The sequence below is a fragment of the Opisthocomus hoazin genome, chromosome 1 (genome assembly GCF_030867145.1).
Source record: "Opisthocomus hoazin isolate bOpiHoa1 chromosome 1, bOpiHoa1.hap1, whole genome shotgun sequence".
Classification (NCBI taxonomy): domain Eukaryota; kingdom Metazoa; phylum Chordata; class Aves; order Opisthocomiformes; family Opisthocomidae; genus Opisthocomus; species Opisthocomus hoazin.
The window spans coordinates 97,801,093-97,822,864 of NC_134414.1; the positions used below are offsets into that span (position 1 = coordinate 97,801,093).

General features: G+C 36.0%; 1 protein-coding gene across 17 annotated transcripts in view; it reads right to left on the reverse strand.

Annotated features, from left to right (window-relative positions):
• Nucleotides 1–21,772, reverse strand: part of DMD (dystrophin) — a 1,341,705-nt gene that overhangs the window by 843,966 nt on the left and 475,967 nt on the right. For 15 of the 17 annotated variants that reach the window (XM_075430270.1, XM_075430262.1, XM_075430244.1 and 12 more), the window contains 2 exons: nt 15,293–15,474; nt 14,186–14,308 (listed from right to left, as the gene is read on the reverse strand). In XM_075430270.1, coding sequence (XP_075286385.1) covers nt 14,186–14,308; nt 15,293–15,474 — 305 coding nt within the window. The remainder of the gene's footprint in view (nt 1–14,185; nt 14,309–15,292; nt 15,475–21,772) is intronic. The other 2 variants (XM_075430225.1, XM_075430235.1) reach the window with 1 other exon arrangement.

Here is a 21,772-nt window from a genome sequence, read left to right on the forward strand (position 1 = left end):
CTTTCCAACCCAAAACTTTCTATGATTCTATGATCATATAGAAACATACTCACATTTAATAAAATGTCATAACACACCACTATAAACTGTAGGTATTAAATTATACATCCATTGCAGTAGCCATCGTACATGTACGTAGCATGGGAACAAAGCCAGAAACAAGGCTGAACAGTGAATATAGAATTTGAAATTGGGAGCGTTAGGAGGCTGAATATGAGTGAGCTGTTAAAACTTAGTTTAAAAGTCATTAATGCAGCAAAAAATGATTTTGAGGCTGAATTTAAAAGAGACAGGAGAGTCACGAAAAGGCTAGGAGTAGCAAAACATGGCATGGCATAACAGAGAAAGCGTGTGACACAGAGACGATACAAGAGCATTGTGATTAAGAACATCAGTAGGAATAAATGAGGTCAAAGAAATAATGAAGCTAATTTTTAAGAACACAGATATTGGAAGGAAACTGAATGTGTTCTGAAAAGGAATGGATAATTATAAGCAGATTAGAGAATGTTTTTAAAAAGGTAATCATACTGAAAAGTGCGTAATGACAGAAAGGGTCTGGGAGTAATATACAACACATTGTGCAGTGGAATTAATTTCTTATTCCTCACAATATCTGCAAATGTAATTCAGGCATGAAAACTTACACAACCAAGTAGTTAGCTATTCTTATCACACCTCAACACGTTTTAGAGTGGACACAGTGTTGCAGAATCTCTTGATCCTACTGTCAAATTCAAACTTCACAAGTTACTCATAGTAAACTAATACAGAGTACAGGAACATTGCATTTCACCTAATGGTTTCTACAAATGGCACACATTTCTGCTAGTGTATTTTCTGTGCATATAATTAACATCAGCCTCTCTTCTATGAAATGCTACTAGTAATACATAAAATTGAAAAAATTGTATTTTCTGTTTAAAAAACAAAACAAACTGTTTATAATTCTTGTTTTACATTGGAATGGATATTCTTAGCTTAAAGCCTTCACTCTAACACTAAGACAAATAATCAGTTCAACATTTGAAAATTGCACTACCAACTGAAAAAAACCTTTTTTATGAAATTATTATATGCTTACTTCTGCCTATTGATATGTAGTCTGACATGTCTCTCATCACTTTTGCTTTAAGAGACAAGGTTCTTTTCTATTAAAAAATTATGTTCAATTTCTGTTTTCAAGCTTTTACAGCAGTGAAATGAGAAAATATTTTAAGTTTAATTAAAAGATACTTCAGATAATTGTACCTAAATAGTTCTTGTTGATGTGATATACTACTACCAAAACATCTTTGTACAATTTACCAGGAAACTGAGTTGCATACAATAACACCACCTAAAAAATTCTTCTAAAATATTGTCAAATATTTCAGTCAGCAGCACTGTTCCATCCAGCTAATCAAGGCAGATTGACCATTTGTCCTGCATGAAAGAGCCCAAAGCTCACACATTACTTTAGTTCGCTCTTAAAGGTTAATTACACTAAGTCACCAACACCACACCACTGGAGTCCAAGGACAGAAATGAAGAGGATAAATTAAATGCAACAAAAATACAAAGCCTGCAAACACTTCAAAGTACAGCCCTTATACTTAAGAGACTCTAACTCTAGTGCGTTTCTGTTCTGAAACTGCAAGTTCAATTCACTGGGAGTACTTGAGGTATAAACTCTAGTACGCTTTAAGCAACCAAAGTATTTTTTTTTAAAAGCGCATAACCAGGAACTGTTTGCATCCAGAATAGCAGAGAATCCACTTTAAGCATAAAAAGAAGCTTCGTATTGATACCCTTCTCCATATAAGCCTTCATGAATCAACAGAGCAGTTGCATAACGAAAACAGTAGGAATGAAAACTTAAGCGAACTGTTCAAGAAGCAGACAAGTTTATGCATTTTTGATACATGCAGCTTTTCTCTAGAGAAAAACTGAAATCATCACCTGATAAAGTAAGGACTACTGGATGGCTATGAAATGACAACAATTGCTTCTGGAGTGGGCTGACCTATTACTATCGACCCAAAGGGAAAGGCAGCAACTCGGATCCCCAGAGCACAAAAGACATCCAGGAAAGCAACAGGAACTCCATTTCTGAGTTCTGGCAATGTACTATGAATCTAGACCTGTCTCCTAGTCCCCTTCCCAGCCTTAAGACAGGATCATCTACATTAGCAGAATGCTGCTATATTTATTGAATGATCACCCTAGGGAAAAGTTACATTAATGACTAAACCCAAACAAACAAAACCCAGAAACCAAACACATTTTAAATTAGCCAGGTATTATGCAAAGAGACTCAACACGCTCACTTTGTACTGAAGATGCTATTATACAAGAGTGAAAACCAAGCTCTTTTCCTTAGATGATGTAAAAAGTAAAAAGTCAAAATTAATAATGACAATGGTACTCTCTCCTTAGATGCATATAACACCTCAACAATGAAATACACTTGTTAAGTGTATAGAATGTTAAGTGTACGAAACAAATAGCCAACAGGCTATACTGAATAGAACAAAATCTCAGTGCAAACGACACAGAAGCATCGTACGGACACAGAAAACCTGCCCCCTCTGCTATTAATCCCATAACAGAGAGTCAATTTCTTGTTCCATCTCACCCTCCCCTTGTCCCACTGACAGTCTCTGACTTGCATCTGAAGCTACAGTCCTCTGTATGTGATGTCCCTGACACAATCAGTGTATGCATGATTTTTTTTTTTAAAGGAAGGAGCATCTTTATAGGTTTTTATCTCTGCTTGCACGCTCCCTCTTGCGAGTGTGCACGCTCTCTCTCTCTATCTTCTCCCTTTTCTGTTCTCATTTTTTTGCTTGGTACTGACAGACAATAGAATTATTTTTGGAATTCCTTTGTTAATACTCCAGAAGCAAAGGATCAGAATACAAAATGAAGACAAATCAATACTAGACTTCTTCCATTTGTGCAAAGATAAAACTGAAATTGAGATGTGCTCTCCACTGAACAAAGCACAAGAAAAATATTTCATAGTAACAGAATACTTTCTGTCAAAAAGAATGGTAGAAAAACTTATTTTATATACTTCTAACCAAATATCAAGCCTAATATGCAGGAAAGCACAACTCGGAAGCTGACACAAGCAATGTATTGGACCAACAGTACGTATTGTCAATTATTCAAATGAAAATGCAGCTTTGGTAGAAGCTGCCTATATTGCTACGTTAGCTAGGAGGCTAAATACCAAAGAGAGAAATAAATGTGAAAGATCATAGTAGAAATAGAGAAGGTAGGAAAATATAAGCCTGGAAGATTGTCTATATAAAATATCCAACAAGAAACTTGCACATCGTATTTTCACCTGTCTACACCATCCGTGGTTCAGACTTCCTTTTAACATATGTGCCAATTTCATTTACATTAATGGAAGTTATGCTTTAAAGTTAAAACATTCTCTTGAACAATGACACATAAAATATAATCTTTATTCTTATGTCTTATTCATGCTTGGGAGGTAAACATACTTCAATGTATTTTCAAAATGTCTTGGAAAACACTTTGCAGAATCCATTCTATAAGAGAGTGCTACTGTTTTATATTAATAACTTTGATCTTTCAATACCATAAGCAAAACTTCATTTTCTAACCTTTTAAAAATGTGTATTTGTTTTTGTAAGTTTAATGCCTCACTACATCATCCACAGTTTCTTTAAACCATGATTTCCACTCTAATGACAGCACTATCGGGCAACTAGAATTTCCTTTCACATTTTTAAGAATGTTTTACCCCATCAAAATATATGTATTATTTCTTTGTTACAGCTAAACTAAGTTCTAATAAAACAAATGCTTTCCCTTGGAGGAGTGTGGATAAATTCTGAACACCACATTAATGCCTACAATTTTTATGGTTTTGAAGTTCTCATTTTTGCTATGCTTTGTTATGCTTTCAGGACTGGAATTTCTGAAGAAGTTTGAACATCTGAAAACATGCCTGTTTCCCCCGACCCAAATGTATCGTTCTTTTAAAGTGTTATCTCCTCCTATTACCCCCCCTCCCCCAGCTTACTGATCACCTCAGGCTAACACACCCATAATAATCACAGAATGGTCGGGGGTTGGAAGGGACCTCTGTGGACCATCTAGTCCAACCCCCTTGCCAAAGCAGGGTCACCTACAGCAGGTTGCACAGGACCTTGTCCAGGCAGGTTTTAAATATCTCCAGAGAAGGAGACTCCACAACCTCTCTGGGCAGCCTGTTCCAGGGCTCTGCACCCTCAGAGCGAAGAAGTTCTTCCTTGTGTTCAGCTGGAACTTCCTCTGCTTCAGTTTGTGCCCATTGCCCCTTGTCCTGTTGCTGGGCACCACCAAAAAGAATCTAGCCCCATCTTCTTGACACTCACACTTACGATCCCCTCTCAGCCTTCTCTTCTTCAGGCTGAACAAGCCTAGCTCCCTCAACCTCTCCTCTTAGGAGAGATGATGATATTGCTTAGAATACTTCTAAATCTCAGAAAACTATAAAGCAAAAATCCGTAACACTGTTGTACATACGGAGACAGCCTTTGCAGTTTGGAATGAATGTGGAAAATCTATGAATATCTTTCTTTGTACATTTGTAGCTGAAGTCTGCACATGCAGACCAGAAACATGAAGGACATGTTGCAGTATCTTAGACAGAAAGCCTACTATACAAGCATTACAATACACATTTTCTATTGCATCAAAATCACTGGGGGGTAGAAAGAAACCAGCACTTCGATGATCAGTAGAGATAAGCCATTCGGCCTTTTCAAAAGTCACTACTCCACGTAAACCTACAGACCTGCCTGCCATGCAAAGTGAACTGACAGACAATACACAGAATTTCCTACAGACCCTGAAAACAATTCTAACGCTATTAATACAAATAGAGAGGAAAAAAAAAATTGTTATCCCCTTTCTCAGATGTAAAGATCTGTGCAAATGGCAATCAGGAAGCAGAACCTCCCCCACTGATTCTCCATGGCAGTGGGCACTTAATTCCGTTCACTTCTCAAAATCCAACTTCAGCATTCTAAACACAGAAGCATTTGCCATGCACCAAAAATATTTTAGAGTTTACCATGAAGACTACTTTATGCACCTGAGTGCACAAAGGTTTTATCCACAGAAATCTCACGATTTTCTAATAGAGTAAAACATGGAACTAATCAATTCCGCAAAGTTACAGCTGCCCTTGGGCACAGGCATTTCAAGGGCACATTGCATAACCTGTATCCAATTTTTTTAAGCTACCTTACTTAAAAATGTTACTCTTTCTTACTTTAGCTACTTAAAATTCAACCACGTGATGGTGCAACATGTTACAGGAAGTTTAGTTAAATTATACAAAAGTAGTGCAATTAACACTCACCAGAAGTAGTTCTAACTAGAAAATGCAGTCATTGTTTTCATCATATTCACATACATTTAACCAACACTTCAGGTATCCTCTTAAAGCTATTTTATGTTAAAGTAAGTGTCTCCTTTGACATTCTGCAGAAAATCAGGCAGAGAAAGCTGAGATGAAGCTACAGGGGTCAAGGAAGCTTCTCTCGCTGATGAGGGCAGCAAAGCCATTGAGCAAGAGGAGGCTCTAGAGCAAGCTTTCTCTCCTCTTCCTGAGCATGTGAACAAAATGTGCCACTACTTCTACATCAGCATTGCAGTATTTCTTTGGGTTTGGCTTTTTTTTTGGTATTATTGATAATAGGAGGCATGAAAATATGATTAGACTAATATATAAAGTATCTCATCTTTGCTGTCTTTTTTATTTTATTAATGTCAAATCTAGATAAATTAATCAGTACAAAAAGCTGTTAATAAACTAAACTGTAAAATAAAGTAACGCTATCTGAAATTACGAAACAAAGTTTTATCACACTACTGAGAAGCTCACCTGATATACAGATACTAGTAACAAAATAATAATAATGCTGTTTAGAATAATGCTATAATTATACTTTCTGGACAAATACTTAAAATTGTTTTTGTGTGGTAAAGTCTTCTGTTGATTTGAGAGGTTTTCCAAGAGACACAAGTGCTGTGTCCACTTTTTGCATTTCAAAGGCTTAACTAGGTGTAATGAAAGTGCAAAGCATGAACTCATCTTTTAAATCAGATGAAGCAACAAAGGTGCATACTCAAGTAAATGCAGTAGTTCTATATATGGAATTGAAATCCATGCTCAGTACATCTTTCAAAACCACTGAATGAGTAAGCTGAGTATTAAAATGTTTGACAGGCTCCCTGTTATTTGACTATTTGTATTTCAACAGAACTCAGCAATTCCACCAAAGATTGTGACAGTGTCAATCTAAGAGGAAATTGTAGTCTCATCTTTGGCAAAACTATGTTCAGAAAAGACACAGAAAGCAAGAAAGGAAGTACTATTGATACTTCTTCTTTTTTCTTGATCAGCCTTAAATTTTTTAAATTCCAATGCCCAGGAGCCAAAGTGAGGAAGTGAATAGGCATCTTGCATCTCAGTCCACTCGAGCTCCTGTGACTGCATATATTAGAAAGGAACAACCAAATCACACTGATAAAGGTTCATGTGCAGATGCAAATAGTCTTGATTTAGATACTGCCGTGAGTTTCCTACACCAGAAGAGTTAGGCAATAGCACACCGTCAACTTATTGCATGAGTACTTAAGATAGTAGATAAACAGTCAATTGCTTGCTTTTTCAGTCTCCGACTAAATTCTCTTTTCATATTTGCATAAAGTGAAAGAACTTTCATAAGGGTTTGAAATGGGGATGCATAATGATTTCTGGAGTTGTACGAATCCTCAAGTTCCTTCAATTTCAGTCCTGAGATTAGGAAAAAATGGACACCAGTCTATCTAGCAGTAAGGATTTTTATTAGCGTTGTGTCCTACATTTCATCTAGCCCTTCCCTTGTATCAAATCCACTGCTTATATAAGCAATTCTGCACTATTGCCTAAACTCTAGAGGCCAGGAAGGGGATTAAAATTTATTAGTTAACACATTTTGGATATAAAAAACAATCAAATGTTTACAGTAAATGAGTATAAATGCCCTCATTTGCTGTAGCTACATCCATTTTTGTAATATCACACAGATACACTTCTACGTTCAAGAGACTCAGTAGCACAAACTAGCTCAAATGAAGTTTTTTAAATGTTATGTATCCTTTCCATCTTCTTGCATGCCTTGAAAATTAAAGTATTCAAAAACCACAGAAAATTGGGTACTTTTCAAAACAAGAGAGGCAAAAATACTTAAAATTGCAAAAGTCTTTCAGTGAAAATTTTCATTTTTCAAGTGAATGCTTTCACTCACATACATGAGGTTTCTAATTTGGAAACAGCAGAATTTCACTACAGATTAAAACTTGTATAACAGACCTTCTTAAAAAAAACCAAGGAGTTGTTCCGTCACAGTTCAACTTCAAAATTAGGAATCTCTTGGTAAGTGTGCTTTGCAAAAAAATACACATGAAACAAAATAACACCAAAGCTAATTAAAAGCACCTAAAAAATAACCCAGAAGAAAAAAATAATCAGTGTGTTATTGAAACGTACCGTTCTCTGTTCAGAAATACATTCACTAATAATGTAATCAGTGAGTGACCTGCATAACTTCTCCATGTTTCTAACAGTTTAAAAAAAACAACTTTAAAAGTAATTCCAATCAAATTCACCTATTACAAAATGTTTTTGTTCTTTGATATTGCCAGCCACATACAGGTTAACTCATGTGATCATCAAAGTTATTCTGATTTATTAGATTAAATCTGAATATACAGCAGATAGATACATTTTATCTAGGATGTTTACTTCCTGAATCACACATTACACTTTTTTATTAGTCAGCCAGGAAGAGTCTTATAATTCACATGGGACACCACATGGCATTTCTAGTGTTCCTATGTTTAAAAAAGCTTTATAGCTATTTTAACTAAGAAATCATAGTTGAAACAGTCTCACATAAAAAATTCTCTCATATGATTTTTAAGGTCAATTAAAAGGCAAAGTTAAAGAGAGACGGAAAAGTCAGTAAGTAATTGCTTTTTATGTTAAACTCTAAAGAAGTGTCATTACCTGTTGGAGGTGAAAACAGCTTAATTAGTGAAAGCAAATAGGTATGCGAACAGGCATATGAACAGGCAGAAGATAACTGTGCACTGCTGCACGGAGTGGGGGCTGCTGCACTTCTGAGCTCTGAGGAAGACTCCTGCTACTTCCTAGGTGCAACCAGTAGGGGCTGGTTGTAAATTTTGATAACAAATGGTCTAGACAGAAGCAGCATGTACTGAATCCTCCCATTACTGAAGAGGCATGAGACAGAAACACCAGCTAGGAGGCTGATCATGAGTTGTGCTTCTGCACATAGACTGTTCAGATGGTGAAAACTAGGAGCCTAGAGTTATGGAAAGAGGAGCTGCTGATGAAAAGAAGAACTGGTGTCAGGGAAGAGAAGGGGGTTTGGAAATAAGGTGGAGAAGATGCTGAGTAGAAGACAGATCCTGGAAGTGGGAGCAGATTCTGTAGATCAAAGAATTGTACAATATCTCAATCTGGAAGGGACCCAGTGAAGATCACTGAATCCAACACCCTCCTCCTCGCAGGACTACCTAAAATTAAATCGTATCACTGAGAGCGTGGTCCAGATGCTCCTTGAACTCTGACAGGCTTGGTGCCATGACCACTTCCCCAGGGAGCCCTCTACAGTGACCAACCACACTCTCAGTGAAGAACCTTTATCTAATGTCTAATCTAAACTTCCACTGATGCAGCTTCATACCACTTCCTCATGTCCTATAGCCAGTCACCAGAGAGATATGCAGAGACAAGTAGCAGGGAATTCCTGGGGATCTTGGCTGCTGATGCCCAACAGCGTAATGGCAAGCAGTGGCACAGCACAAATTGATGCAACTTTCTGCCCAACCTTCCTGGACCAGCAGCAACCTCTCTGCTGGGGAGGGAAGTTGAGACTTTGTGAGCTTAGCTCTGGGGGGAATCGAGTGAGTGTGTGAGATAACCAAGTAAACGCTCTGATCTCACTGGGTTCTTAATACCAGGGCCCAGGTGCACTATGGCTTATCACTTATTCTGTCTCACCCATGAGAATACTAACATTTTTGACAGCAAAACACTTGAAAAGAGTCTACAATAAATACTGAAACTGAAGAAATCACAAAAATTAGTTAGAACTGCTGCCGCAGTCTATACATGAAGCAGTGACAGGCAACTGAATCTTGACAATCATTCAGGCTTGGAGAAGACATCAATTTGCCAGACTGTTATTGAAAACATAAAATACACAGACATGCTTGAAACTGCTTTATCATTTTGCAAAACATTCCTTGAAGACACAGCATTCAGGAGAGCTCCCCAAGAAATCCAAAGACTCGCTCTTAGTTTCTTTTTTCCATCTCTGCCCCTCTTTGTTCTGAACTCTGGTGATGGATTTTGCTATTTCATTATGGTTAGTCTGAGTCTTAGGGATCTTACTTGGCACTACAGAAACAGTTTCTAGCTTTCTGAATGAAGAAAGTTTCCATGCAAAAGAGAACACCTAGGCTAACTATGGTTATACTTGTTGCCCAAATTATATTCATCAAGATCTTGTGATTAAATGTGCAGATAATTCAGCAAGTGGTTGCTGAAGTTAACTGACTTCTACTTTAAATTATCCCATAAATCCCATATGAACATTCAGTAGTGTCAATGGGGTATTTTCTGTGCTGAGTGTCTTACTTCAGCAGTATTACAAAGAACTTGAAACAAAAATTCTATCTAGTTGTACTTTAATCTATGAGAGTTCTCTTCTGATGCCTCTCCAAAGGACACTTTACCACAATGTAAGCAGGACAGTATTTGGGTCACTGCCTTTAAGTAAAAGAAAGGTCTGGTTTAGTTCAAAGGAAAGCAATTTGACAATTCTGTGATGCTGCATCACTGAAGTCTGTGCCAAAGATGAACCTCAAAGGGTCCCAGAACAGAGGTCTCACAGCACTTTTAAAGAAGTTAACTTGCTGGGAGAAGACCAAGAATGTGGCAAATTAAGGGTCCAGAAAACCAGAAATCTCAAGGGCAAGGCTGCGAGAAGGATTCATGCTGTGTGTGAGTAAATTTAGCTTAGTTTTATAATGAGTTTCTAGTGACCTTTCAAGGTAGTTACTATAGTTATGAACTGATGGAGAAACTCCAGTAAAGTAACTCTGCTGAATCTGTATCACAAAATAGAGAACATGAGAAAAAATGTGTTACAATACTTCTGTAAAACAGGAGTAATGACTGAAGAGTTGCGAATTTCCCACCAACTAACGACTACGTTAAGGCCTGAAGTGAAGCCTGCAATTCTTCAGTCCCAAACCAAATCATTAAGCGCTCGAGAATACTGTCCCTATTAGCCACTACTGCATCCCAAGTGATTTTAATTCTACTCTACTGAAGCTTTTAATTTTAAATGCCAAGAGTAATCCTGCACACAAATTCTGTACTTCACATAACATAACATAGAATGAAGAAAACGTAACTCCTGTTAAAAGAACAAAATTCTACAGTGATATTGACACAAAGGGCTTGATTTTGCATAACAGATAATTTAAGGCAGCCAGACTCAAATTTGGCCTTTTAGACAGGCTTATTTACCAAAGTACCAGTCTCAAAACTTACACAGATTTTTTTAATACATATTTTTTAAATGCTTACATTTTCAGTATTGTTCTTCCAATATCTTGTTAAAAGGGTTTTTTTCCTAGGTACTTCAGTGTTTTATAATTTTTATTTTACTTGAATCCTATTAAGACAGTATATTTTATGTCATGTGGACTTTAGGTAGTATGTAGTAAGTAAAAATGAAGACAGAGATAGGAGTTTTACCAAGGAACAATATGAGGAACTGCTCTGATAAAACATTTGTGGAAAAAATTAGAAAGTAAAACTATCTTCTTCTTGGTCAGGTGTTCAATGAGATGAAGCAATATAACAAAACCAAAGGCTTTCATAAACATAAAATACAAGTGAAAGAGTAATTTTAAACAGGGATTTTGAAATGTTTCAGAAAACTAAGGATCCTTTTTTTCTAAGTGAAGCTATACTGATTGTCTCATTACAAAGACTTGCATACAAGACAAAATATAGAGCTGCAAAGTCAGGCAAGCCTTCTGTAATTGCTGAGCAGTAACTGCCATCTGAAACCTGTCAACATGAATATTTTCTCTTGGGCCTTTCTTAAAGTTAATACAGCGCATTCAAGGACTTCAGTTTGAGAAGTAGATTCCTATCCCAAGATCTGCATGAGTTTATGAACGTTTTCTAAGTAAACAAGGTAAAGGAGGAAAACACTTCCTAAGAACTAGCAGAATGGCTATTCATGCTAGCAACAGCATTTAAAAAGGCTTAACGGCTTCAGCCAGTAGTAGTCAAGCACAGACCAAACAACAAGAAGGCAATGAGTGAGCTGGTTGGCAGAATGATGATTGTCTTTGAATCTGAGATATGTCACAGTTAAACAAAGCAAGACTTGGCTGGCCAAAATTTGTGCAACTAGAATACTAGGCCTTGTAAGTGTACTACTGACCAACAAACAGAATAAGAATTCAGAAAGGAAGGGTGAATTTAAAGACACACATGCTGTGAAGGTATTAGGAAGTGTGAAGATGGGGAAAGTGAAGGGAGATGTGACATAAAAGAAATACATAAGGGTAGAAGATAGAAGGGAAAGGACTTTGACAGATGATGGTGTAAGAGGAAATGTTACTCCCTCTTGCCAACAGACAGCTCAGAGAATCATAGCTCATTTCATTTTTACAGTTTCTGACAATTGACATATGCAGTAAACACACAGCATATATGGTCAAATTTGCAGGATAACATTCCAAATCTTTGGAAAGAGGCCTTATTTCGTTTTTTTTTTTTCTTCTGAGCTCCAGTTGGCTCGTGCTTGGACTATGAAATCTATTGGACCATTCTTCCAAATGTAGAAATATCACCCAATTAAACACTACAACATTTAAAATGAGTCTTAGCAGCTAGAACCTCTAGGGAGAAGCTGGTGAAAGACCTTATGTTGATAGTTGCTATGTATCTTCTTTGCTTATGATGGAGAAATTATAATATTCAAGTCCTGTACGATGAAATTTTGTAGAGATCTGAAAAGAAAAAATGACTCATACATTTCAACAGAAGACCAACATAGTTTGTGAAAATCTTGTTTCTCAATTACAGTACCTAAGAAACTGTTGAAACTGGCAGACCACAGTAAAGTAAGTCTACTGAAATTTTTCTTTGATAACCAGATGGAAATGAGAGAGAGCTTCCTAAACTTTACAAAATCCAAGAAAAAAAGCGTCAACTTTGTCTTGATTTTTTTAATGCAATCCCCTAGAGAAGTAGTTTTTGCTGAAAATTCTACAGGCAGTTACAATACCAATACTGTTATCCAAAAGTCATAATATAGCTGGCAGAAAATTGGAATGCTACTAAGAATTTCAAAGGAAATAATATTTATTTTAGTTAAAATAGATGATATTATTAAGGTCTACCAGCTTCAAATATGTAAACAAAAAATTATCAATCACTACTTTACCAGGAGTATAAATTTGTTTTAATAGTTAGATGGTAGCTGTTCTTCAAGAAATACATGGCTAGAGGCAAAAAAATCATTACCACTGATTAAGAATTGCATATATTGAACTAACATATTAATTGGTATTATTTGCAATTCAAGTTTATCTTGATTATAACAAGACTGGGTCTGGTGATTTTCACTTAGGATTTTTAAGTGAATGCTTTTCATTTGTTCATATTTGTTGTGGCTTTAGCACAATACGGCCCAGTTCCAGTCAGTTAGATTCTGCCAAATCAACAGAATTATATTATACTAGTGTTTATTGCATCAATGTCATAGACAAAGCTTCCAAAGTGAGGTACATGAGATCTGAAAACTGGAATGCTAGGTGAGGCCTGAATAATGGAATGATATTTTCTCACTCAGTTTTAATAACTATGTTGTGTAGAACTGACTTCAATTATATCAGCTTGCACATTATGCTTGATGATGGGGGTGTTGACAAAAGCCACAACCGCTCACAATAAAAGTAGCTCAAGAAAATAAAAAAGCTATATCGCGACTCTTCGTTCTTCTAATTTATCAGTATAGTATTCAAGTAGAACAAATCAATTATACCTGTTTTAAACACCTTGTTTAAAAGCTGTGTTAATCCTCAGTGCAACATATTTGATGTTAGTACAATGTAACAGAGCTCATGCTTATGCACACAGGATTTCTTTCCTGGAGTACTTAAAAGGAAGTCCTCATTCAGTAAAATACCTGTCACTTGAAGAGTAGATTCAGAAACGTGGTGTTGAATTAAAGTGCAATTTTGCAATAAATTTTTTAAAAGTTAGACAGAATTAAGTCTCCACAAGAGAACTTCTACTGCAGCACCAGATACATGCAGATCTCTTTTCCCCAGAGTAATAAAGGAAAGTACATTGCATTACACAATATGACCTTTCGCTCTCACACTTGTCAAAAGTTATAAAAAGCTGACTACTGAAATGTTCACTATAAGGACTGCTTGAAACAAGTTTTACTGAACTACTGCAGCTATTTAAAAATCAAAAACCCCAAACAAAACCTTAACCTGAATGTTGGCATGGTGCTGTTTGTGATAAAATGACTAGCTGTTATCATCTAATAATCCAGGTCATATAAAAAATATTAAATTTAATGTTTCCTTTCTCTTCTAACTACAGTAATGTCCTGAAAAATATCATCACTTACTATTTTCTTTAATAGACATGAGGTTTAGGAAAAGAAGAGAAACCCAATTATTCTTGTTTTTCTATAATCAAACCTGACGCAAAAATATAACAGCTAGATGCCAAATACAGCTTATGTTTGGTTTGTTCTTTTAATACTCTTTTAAGGCAATATGTGTGCTATTTTCAAAAATGACATAGCAAAAGAAGTGGTTTCTAATTCTAAAACAGAAGTGTTTGAATGCTGTTCATCCCTAACAATCAGCATAACACCTAATGCCAGCCATGCTGAAATACACAGTAAAAAGTAACCATTCGACAGACATTAAAAAAAAACACGTGGAAAAAGTTGGTCATCAAGATCAGGTACAAGCAAAATGCACAAACTCTTTCACTCCAAGCACAAGCTTAATAAAACAATTTTTAAAACAAACAACAACATTGACAGACCTGTGGAGGAACCTGCCTCCTTTTTTGGCCAGGGGATGTGACATACACAGCTTGTGTATATGCGTAACTTTTGAATCGCGGTTTAGGAGAAGGTGAAGGTCCCTGGGGTACACTGACTGTGATCTATGAAGAAGAAATTAGCAGTGGAAAGAACAGGCATATGGAGAGGAACATGATTATAGAAGTAAAGTTATGATTTTAAGAGTAAGTGAAGAAAAAGAAGCAGGAAGGTCAGTTATACTTTTTCGAGGACAGTGTTGGTATTCAACAGTCAAAACTGGGATGGTATTAAGGAAAGCTCTCATTTAATCTGACATCCTTTCCAAAAGGAACAAACTGTCAGGACTCAGTACCAGCAGAATACCAATGTAAATTGAAGGTTCTTTATAATTTACAAGCAAAGGCTCAAAAAACAAGTGATCTTGTAGTAAATCCTGAATAAACAGAGCCAATACTCATCTGCTCAGTACTGTGAAAGAGACTGAGTGTCCCCAAAGCAAGATACAGATTAAATTCAGAAAAGTACACCGGGCCTGAAATCCACTAAATGCTTCAGCAGAGACTAACCAATGATTTCAGTCAAAAGCCTGACATAGCAAGCATAAATTAATTCCAAGTATTACATGAGCTTTTTGAGGCCAACCGTGACCTGAGAACAGATGATATTAAAATAGAAGTCAGTGCAAATAAAATGCTAAAAAACTAAAATCGTATCATGAACATGGAGAAATGTCAACTGCCATTCTCTAAAAAACGTAAAAAAGTTTTGACATCTCTGTGTTTAAATGTAAAACCTCGCCCAGTTTCTGTGTTCTTCCTTGTGGTGCCCTTCCACAATCAAAACACTCAGTGCTGTAAGAGAAGTGCAAAGCACTTCTTTGCTGAATAGTCACTTTTAAAACAGCCTGGTGCAAGGTGAAAAGCATAACAAAAGCACAGTTCATACAGACGAGTCCATTTGATTTGCCTGTGGTGAAGAGACTTTGTCCATTACAGCCATGGGTTTTTTTCCCTCCATTGGCCATCTAACATCAAACTTATGGGGTAGGTAAGGGAAACAACTACTTCAGACCAGAAAGATGAAAGCAGAAAAGTGAACCAACTCACTTCTTGGGAAAAACGCTGTTGATGATGTACTTGTATGTGCTCTTCTCTAGTGACTCTTGAGTGTCGTGGCAACATCTCCACCTCCCTGATGGCTTCCATGGTGACTTGCTGGGGCAGAACTTGGAAGAGGGAAGTCACATACATTAAGATGGACTTCTTATCTGGACAGGAAGTTGCAACATCTGGAAGGCAAATTAACAAGCATCATTTTGGTTTCCACATTAGACATGAGAAATAGCCAATCAACTTTATGGAAAGTTGAGAGACTAATGAGCAATCTATTGTCCACATGAGTTCTCTAGAGACTAATTAGAACCTTGTAATCAGTTCCAAAATTACAGATTAAACTTGCATACAAATAAGAAGGAGCCAAAGTTTATTAAGGTAACTTCTCTCATTCAACTTTCTCTATCTCTTCAGTCAAACTGCAGATAGTATACAATTTGACACTGTGATCCTCATTAAGCAGGAACAGACATAGGAGAAAGTGCATTTTCTTGTGCTGTATAAATGTTACAGTTAAAAAGAAGTAAGTACAAGCTCATTTTCGCAGTCGTGCCTTGTACATTCTCTTCACATCACTTAATCATTGGAAGCAACAATGATGTAGGAAAATAAGATAAAAATTTTTTTCTAGGGAACTGGTTCATACAAAACAACTACTGAGCCTGACCTCTAATATGGCTACAGAGCTTTTATATTCTACTTAGTCTTATGTTCTTCTTGAAGCCTGTGGAACATCTAAGGAATGTGATATTCATAGACATAAAATACATGATTGAACAACTCTACAAAAAAAAAAAAGCAGCTCTGTAAAACCTCTGTGGATTTCAGCAGTAAGTACAGAAACTTTGCATGAACACAAATACTATTTCAGGTTTTGCATGTAGCCATGATATACGCTAGCAGGAAAAGTGTTTCATCTGACTCAATGTTTCAAGTCAATAACAATTTGTAAAAATGTAAGGCACGTGGCAGCTCTTTGAAGTAGTTACTTTGTTATTTGGCATTGACATTTACCTGCTACACTCAGTCTAGTGAATCAAGATGTAAAAAGACTGTTGTACAAGAATTTATCATTAATTCCATAAGTGTTTTAACATAAGCGCTGGCAGAAAGCCAAGAGCTATGAGTTTTTACTGTCCTAGATCAATTCTGTCTTAGCTGAGATTTCAGTTCAGGAAAAGGGGAAAAAAAAAAAAAAAATCAATTAATGTATTCTGGCAGACTCAGTACTGCTACAGCATGGCATATCATTCTCTCCTCATAGAATGCACAATACATGAGGGAAGGCACCTTATGTTAAAAGCTTCACATATATTTGTCCTATCAATATTTTTGATTCGGCTTTCTGACCTGCCTCCACGCCTTTGCTTGATACATTATGAAAGAGAGCTGGAGGTTTAATTCTACTTAGAATTAGCTGGAAAAATGGCAAGTTCCCTCCAACATCCCTACCACCATAAGATTTATTGTCTCTGTGGCCATGGTGTACAGAATATGCTTATTTTAAAAAAACACACAAACGTGACTTCCAAATCAAGCCACACTACAGCCCTGTCTCCACAGGCTTCACTTCTGTAACAGAAATCAGTCCAGGAAGTATTTTGCTATCACCATCTTCTTGTCTTCTCATTATTATTTTAACACCATTCTGTTATACTCCGTGTCCAGTATCATCAATGTTTACAAGAATATCCATGGCTTTACACAGGCAAGAGTACAGGCTGGAAGAACAGACACTAGTGCCAGCTGTGATTTTTCCATTTGTTGTTCATTATTTTCCTTTTCAAAAAGTTCTGGCAACCAAATAGGCAAATACCTTATCATTTATCTACACAAATATCTCAACAAACAAAGCAAGTACCTTGCAAACAATACACATGCCAAAAATTGTTTATCCAGTCTATCTGACAAATAAAAAGTACATATGCAGCTGTCAGAATCCACTGGCAAATAGGAAAAGATGTAATTATTTAACCACAACAAATATCCAGCCAACCATTGTTGAAAATCCTGGAATATCAGTCTGTCTCTCAGAATTCTTTTTTGCAGTCTCTTGGATTTCAGAGCAGGAATGACTTCTGTTATGCTGTCCTATGCCATTGCCTTGATATTTTTGAATCCTAGCCTAATGTATTGTCTTTACCATTTGTTAAGACTGATGGATATTTGAAGTCCTAGTAGCTAGGCCGTGAATAAGTCCAAATTTAAGGACTTGCTTGCAAGGAAGTTCACTAATTCCTTGGAAATATGTCTGCTTTTGTTTCTGGGGGCAAAATATTTGCCAAGCCAACCTACACCTAAAAACTAATCTCCAACTCTCAGAAAACATGGAAGATATTTAAGAAAATTAAGTCAATGTATGTAGACTATGCTATTATCCAGATACTGGTTTTGAGAGAAAAAGTAAGAAGAAACAGACTTATCCAGGAAATTTTTTCCAGATCAAGGTATCTTCTCCAAATTCAGCTCAGAAGCAATACTTTCTGAATATTTTCACCCATTTTCTTGACAATGACCTTCCAAGACAGAATTGAAAATAATAAATAAGAATAAAACCAAATTAGACCACAAGTCAAAAGAGAGTTTAAAATGGGAAGCACTATAACGTTAGAACAAATTATAGTATTAACCTGTTCATCAATCAAGAATCTGAAAGACTTTGGAGAGGTCTGAAAACCATTCCTGCTCTTCAACAAGACACAGTTATACAAAAGTACTGGAAAAGTTTCCAGCACAGATTTTCCAGATACTGAGAAGAATCTTTTACTGTGGAAAACTTTATGCTGGCAGATTAACATTTTTCAAAAGAAAACAGTGACTTTCTGGTACTCAAAGTGAAATGTGTCACATGAAACATATTGTTTGCAGAACTAGTTTTTTATACATCTTGTGATCCATAGGCTTACTCATTGATGTGGTTTCTTTAAGATGTGCTTCTTTAAGCATCTTCTACAGTGAAAGAAGCAGAACTCCTTCGTAGGATACAGAACAAGGCCCTGACTTTACATGCTCCTCCTGAAAAAATATTCACACACTCTGATCATTTAGAGAATTAGTCTCTCCAGAGGAGGTCTCCACTCAAATAGAGGAAGAGAAATACACCAAAAAACTTACTCTGATACAGAGGCAGAAAAACCTGTCTGATACTAAGGAGACACTGTAAGAGCTACAATTCAACCATGAATTTTAATGTAAGATATCATCCTGTTCATCTAGAGACATGACTACTTAGTAACAAATCTCAAAAGAACAAGAAGAATCTGGTTTCACCACAGAACTTTAAAACCATGAAACAGACACCAATCCACTCCCGTTTAAGTGCTGCTGCCTTTAAAAGGCTATTACAGGTCTAATTTGGGAAGCAACTTGCCTGACAAAAGTTAACTACAGCTTGATTTTTATTAGCAAATATTCTTCATTTTCCAATGAACATAACTACAAAGTTTATTCTTTGTTGAAGATGGGTGACTACAATAAGCCTGAAATGTTCTGAAACCAATTCTTTTCTGTAGGACACAGTGCCAAAACAGTAAATAAAAAAAAAAAAAATAAAAAAAACCAACAAACCACACACAAACAAAACAAACTCTTCAAAAAGTGATCCAAAGCTAATTTTTATAAGCCTTGCAGTTCACAAGTGGTTTGCTCTTGCATCCATATGTTCTGTCAATGAGCAGTTCCCTGCCAACATTCCCAGTTCTGGTGGAAAGAAGCCATTTTAAGAGATAAGTGAAAGTGAGTATTATATTAAACACCTAAATAAACTCCATATTAAAAAGTACTGTACAGGTCTACCAACAAGAACAAAATCCAGCATTTTGTTATACAGTGTTACATTACATATATACAGCCACACATAGAATGCAAATTACAAGCATTCATGCAAACGTTGCTTCCAATTTTCAAATGCATGTCTACTTAAAATATAGCCATTCCTATTAATTAATATTTTGCTTTCTCAAAGTTTTGACCAAATAACAGTTCTGACACTATTTGGGCTGATTCCACTCATTCTTTGTATCAAACTAGTAGAAGAGTAATTTTGAAAGAAGAAAGCTGAAATGCCTGCCACATTGCCAGAAACATTATATTACTGTACATAAATTGCTGATGTGATTTCTTTGCATTATGACACAAATTCTGATACATACTTTACCTTATACGGTGCTGAGAGGTAAGATAAGACTTGAACCCTAAAAATACAATAAATCCTTTGTCCTCAAAAGAAGTAGGTAGGATTTTCAGATAATCACAAAGTAGAAAACACAGAAAACTGTAACTTTTAAATCCTATACATCAGCTCCTACTGTTCGCTTCCATCACGACAGTAATAATAACAATCCCTATATTTTACTATTAGTTGCTGCTGTCCCACATGAGATTTTAAAAACCATACTAAAAAAACATTGCTTTTCCTTCCATAACACTGAATGAGATTCTCAAAGTTGATTTGAATTTTCAGAGATTATGCAGCTGACAAATGCAGACTGTTGTTTTTTTCTTTTATTGAAGATAATTTTCATCTTAAGCCTTATTAATAACACTAACACAACATTAACATTTCTTGGAATTTCTGAAAACAATCCTACTGCTATCTCCAAATGTATCTGTTTAGAAAGGACTTAAAAGATTCATGGAGGATAAACTAACTGCAGAAGCTCTCAGACTGTTGAGATAAGACAGAATCTAACTACTAAGTAAAAGATTAATTTCTACAATGTAAACTCCATACAGGAGGGACTTCAATGTTTGTATGGCAACTCCCACTGTGGCACCAACCTCAGCTAGAGTATCTAAGATGACTGCAAAGTAGAAGTATTTAAAAATGTACAAAGACAACCTACATGTTATTTTTATTTATTTTACCTTTTAGCCTCAAGAACAAGGGTGCACTCTTCAAAACACGTTCAAATGCCTGTGATAATCTGTCTGACAAGGCTTACCAAAACATTTTGAATGAGCTTCCATAAACATGGACTTTGATCACGTTTGATTTGGATGAATCTAAATCTGCAACTGAACTGTATGAAAGTGTATGAGAGTACACTAGTAAAAACTTAACTGCTTTGTCTTAAATAGCAAGAAAAACAAGTAAGGTTTCATTCCTAGATGGATGCAGTAGAGTTGGTCCAGCACGGGTAAAGAAATTTTCAAAACATTACCCCCAAAACTAAGAAATGAAAGAAGACAAAGGGAGGAAGAATTGAAAACTTGGTTAATTTGTACTCCAAATGCATATTTTTGGTCACTTACACATCTACTTGCAGACGTTAAGCTACGACAGAATCTTGAGGCCTATCTTAGATTTGCTGTCACTAGTAACTTCTTAATATCTTGATTATGAAAGCATGAGACATATTTTGTCCTTATTTGAACACCAAGAAACAGGCAAGATCATCGGGCAAAGAAAATTAGATGTTTTTCATAAATATATAAAAACTTTTCCCTCAGCTAACACCTGGTTCTGAAACAATATTGTTCTAAAATCCATGTTTAAATTAAGACTCCGCTAATGATAATAGCAGGAACAAAAAAAAGTGGTAATGGTTTACTTTACTGACAGTCACCGCTGCCAGTCAGACCCTGGAGCAACAAAAACTGTGCAGCCTCTCAAAGGTCAGCCACTAGCTGCAGTACCTGCTCTGCAAGTATTCACTTTTTTTTTTTCCTTGTTTTTTTGAAACTTGTAATTATTTTCTGCCCTGTTTTTGTGCATTAGTAGGACATGCATGTTAAATTCAAAATGAAAGAAATCTTTATGAGTAAACTCAAGGAATAGTGGTTAATTTGCAGACAAACAAAAATGGAATAATTTATGAAATACTACACAACTGCAAATATTGAAAACTGGAAATTTCAACTGATAATCCTTTAACAAAGTTAAAGAGCAGACAACTGCTGTCCTTTTTCTAAAATGAATTCCTTAGTGCACTTTCCATCTAAGGGGAAGATATTTAGTTAAACAGAAATCTATGTGTCTACAGGTTCTTGGGGAGAAGCCAGTTAAAATCTAAGTAGGAAGGCTGTACCACGCAATTCAGCCTATTCCATTCCCTGCTGGTACTAAGGGTGAATTAAAGTCCTCTCAGTGGAGAGGTAAATAACTCCTTTGGCTTTCAATTTTACACAAGTTTAAAAAAAAAACAAAACAAAAAAACAAAAAAAAAAAACAAAAAAACAAAACAAAAAAAAGGCAAAACTGAATAGCTCCACTTCTCGCCAGTGATACAGACAAGAAATCAAAGTACTATTTGGAACAGAACTGAGCTAAAGTCAAAAATTTTGGACGTCTGTTCAGTGGTCTACCTGAATAAGCACGGTGATCACAGTCTATTGTTTTGCAGAATTAAATTCACATTTTACAAAATGAACTGTTAGTAAAAGGCAAAAAATACATACAGATAACTGAAGTGAGAGTGGAAACCTGGAGGACAGCCCAGTGGTGACCTATAAACAGATAGTGGCATTGTTCTT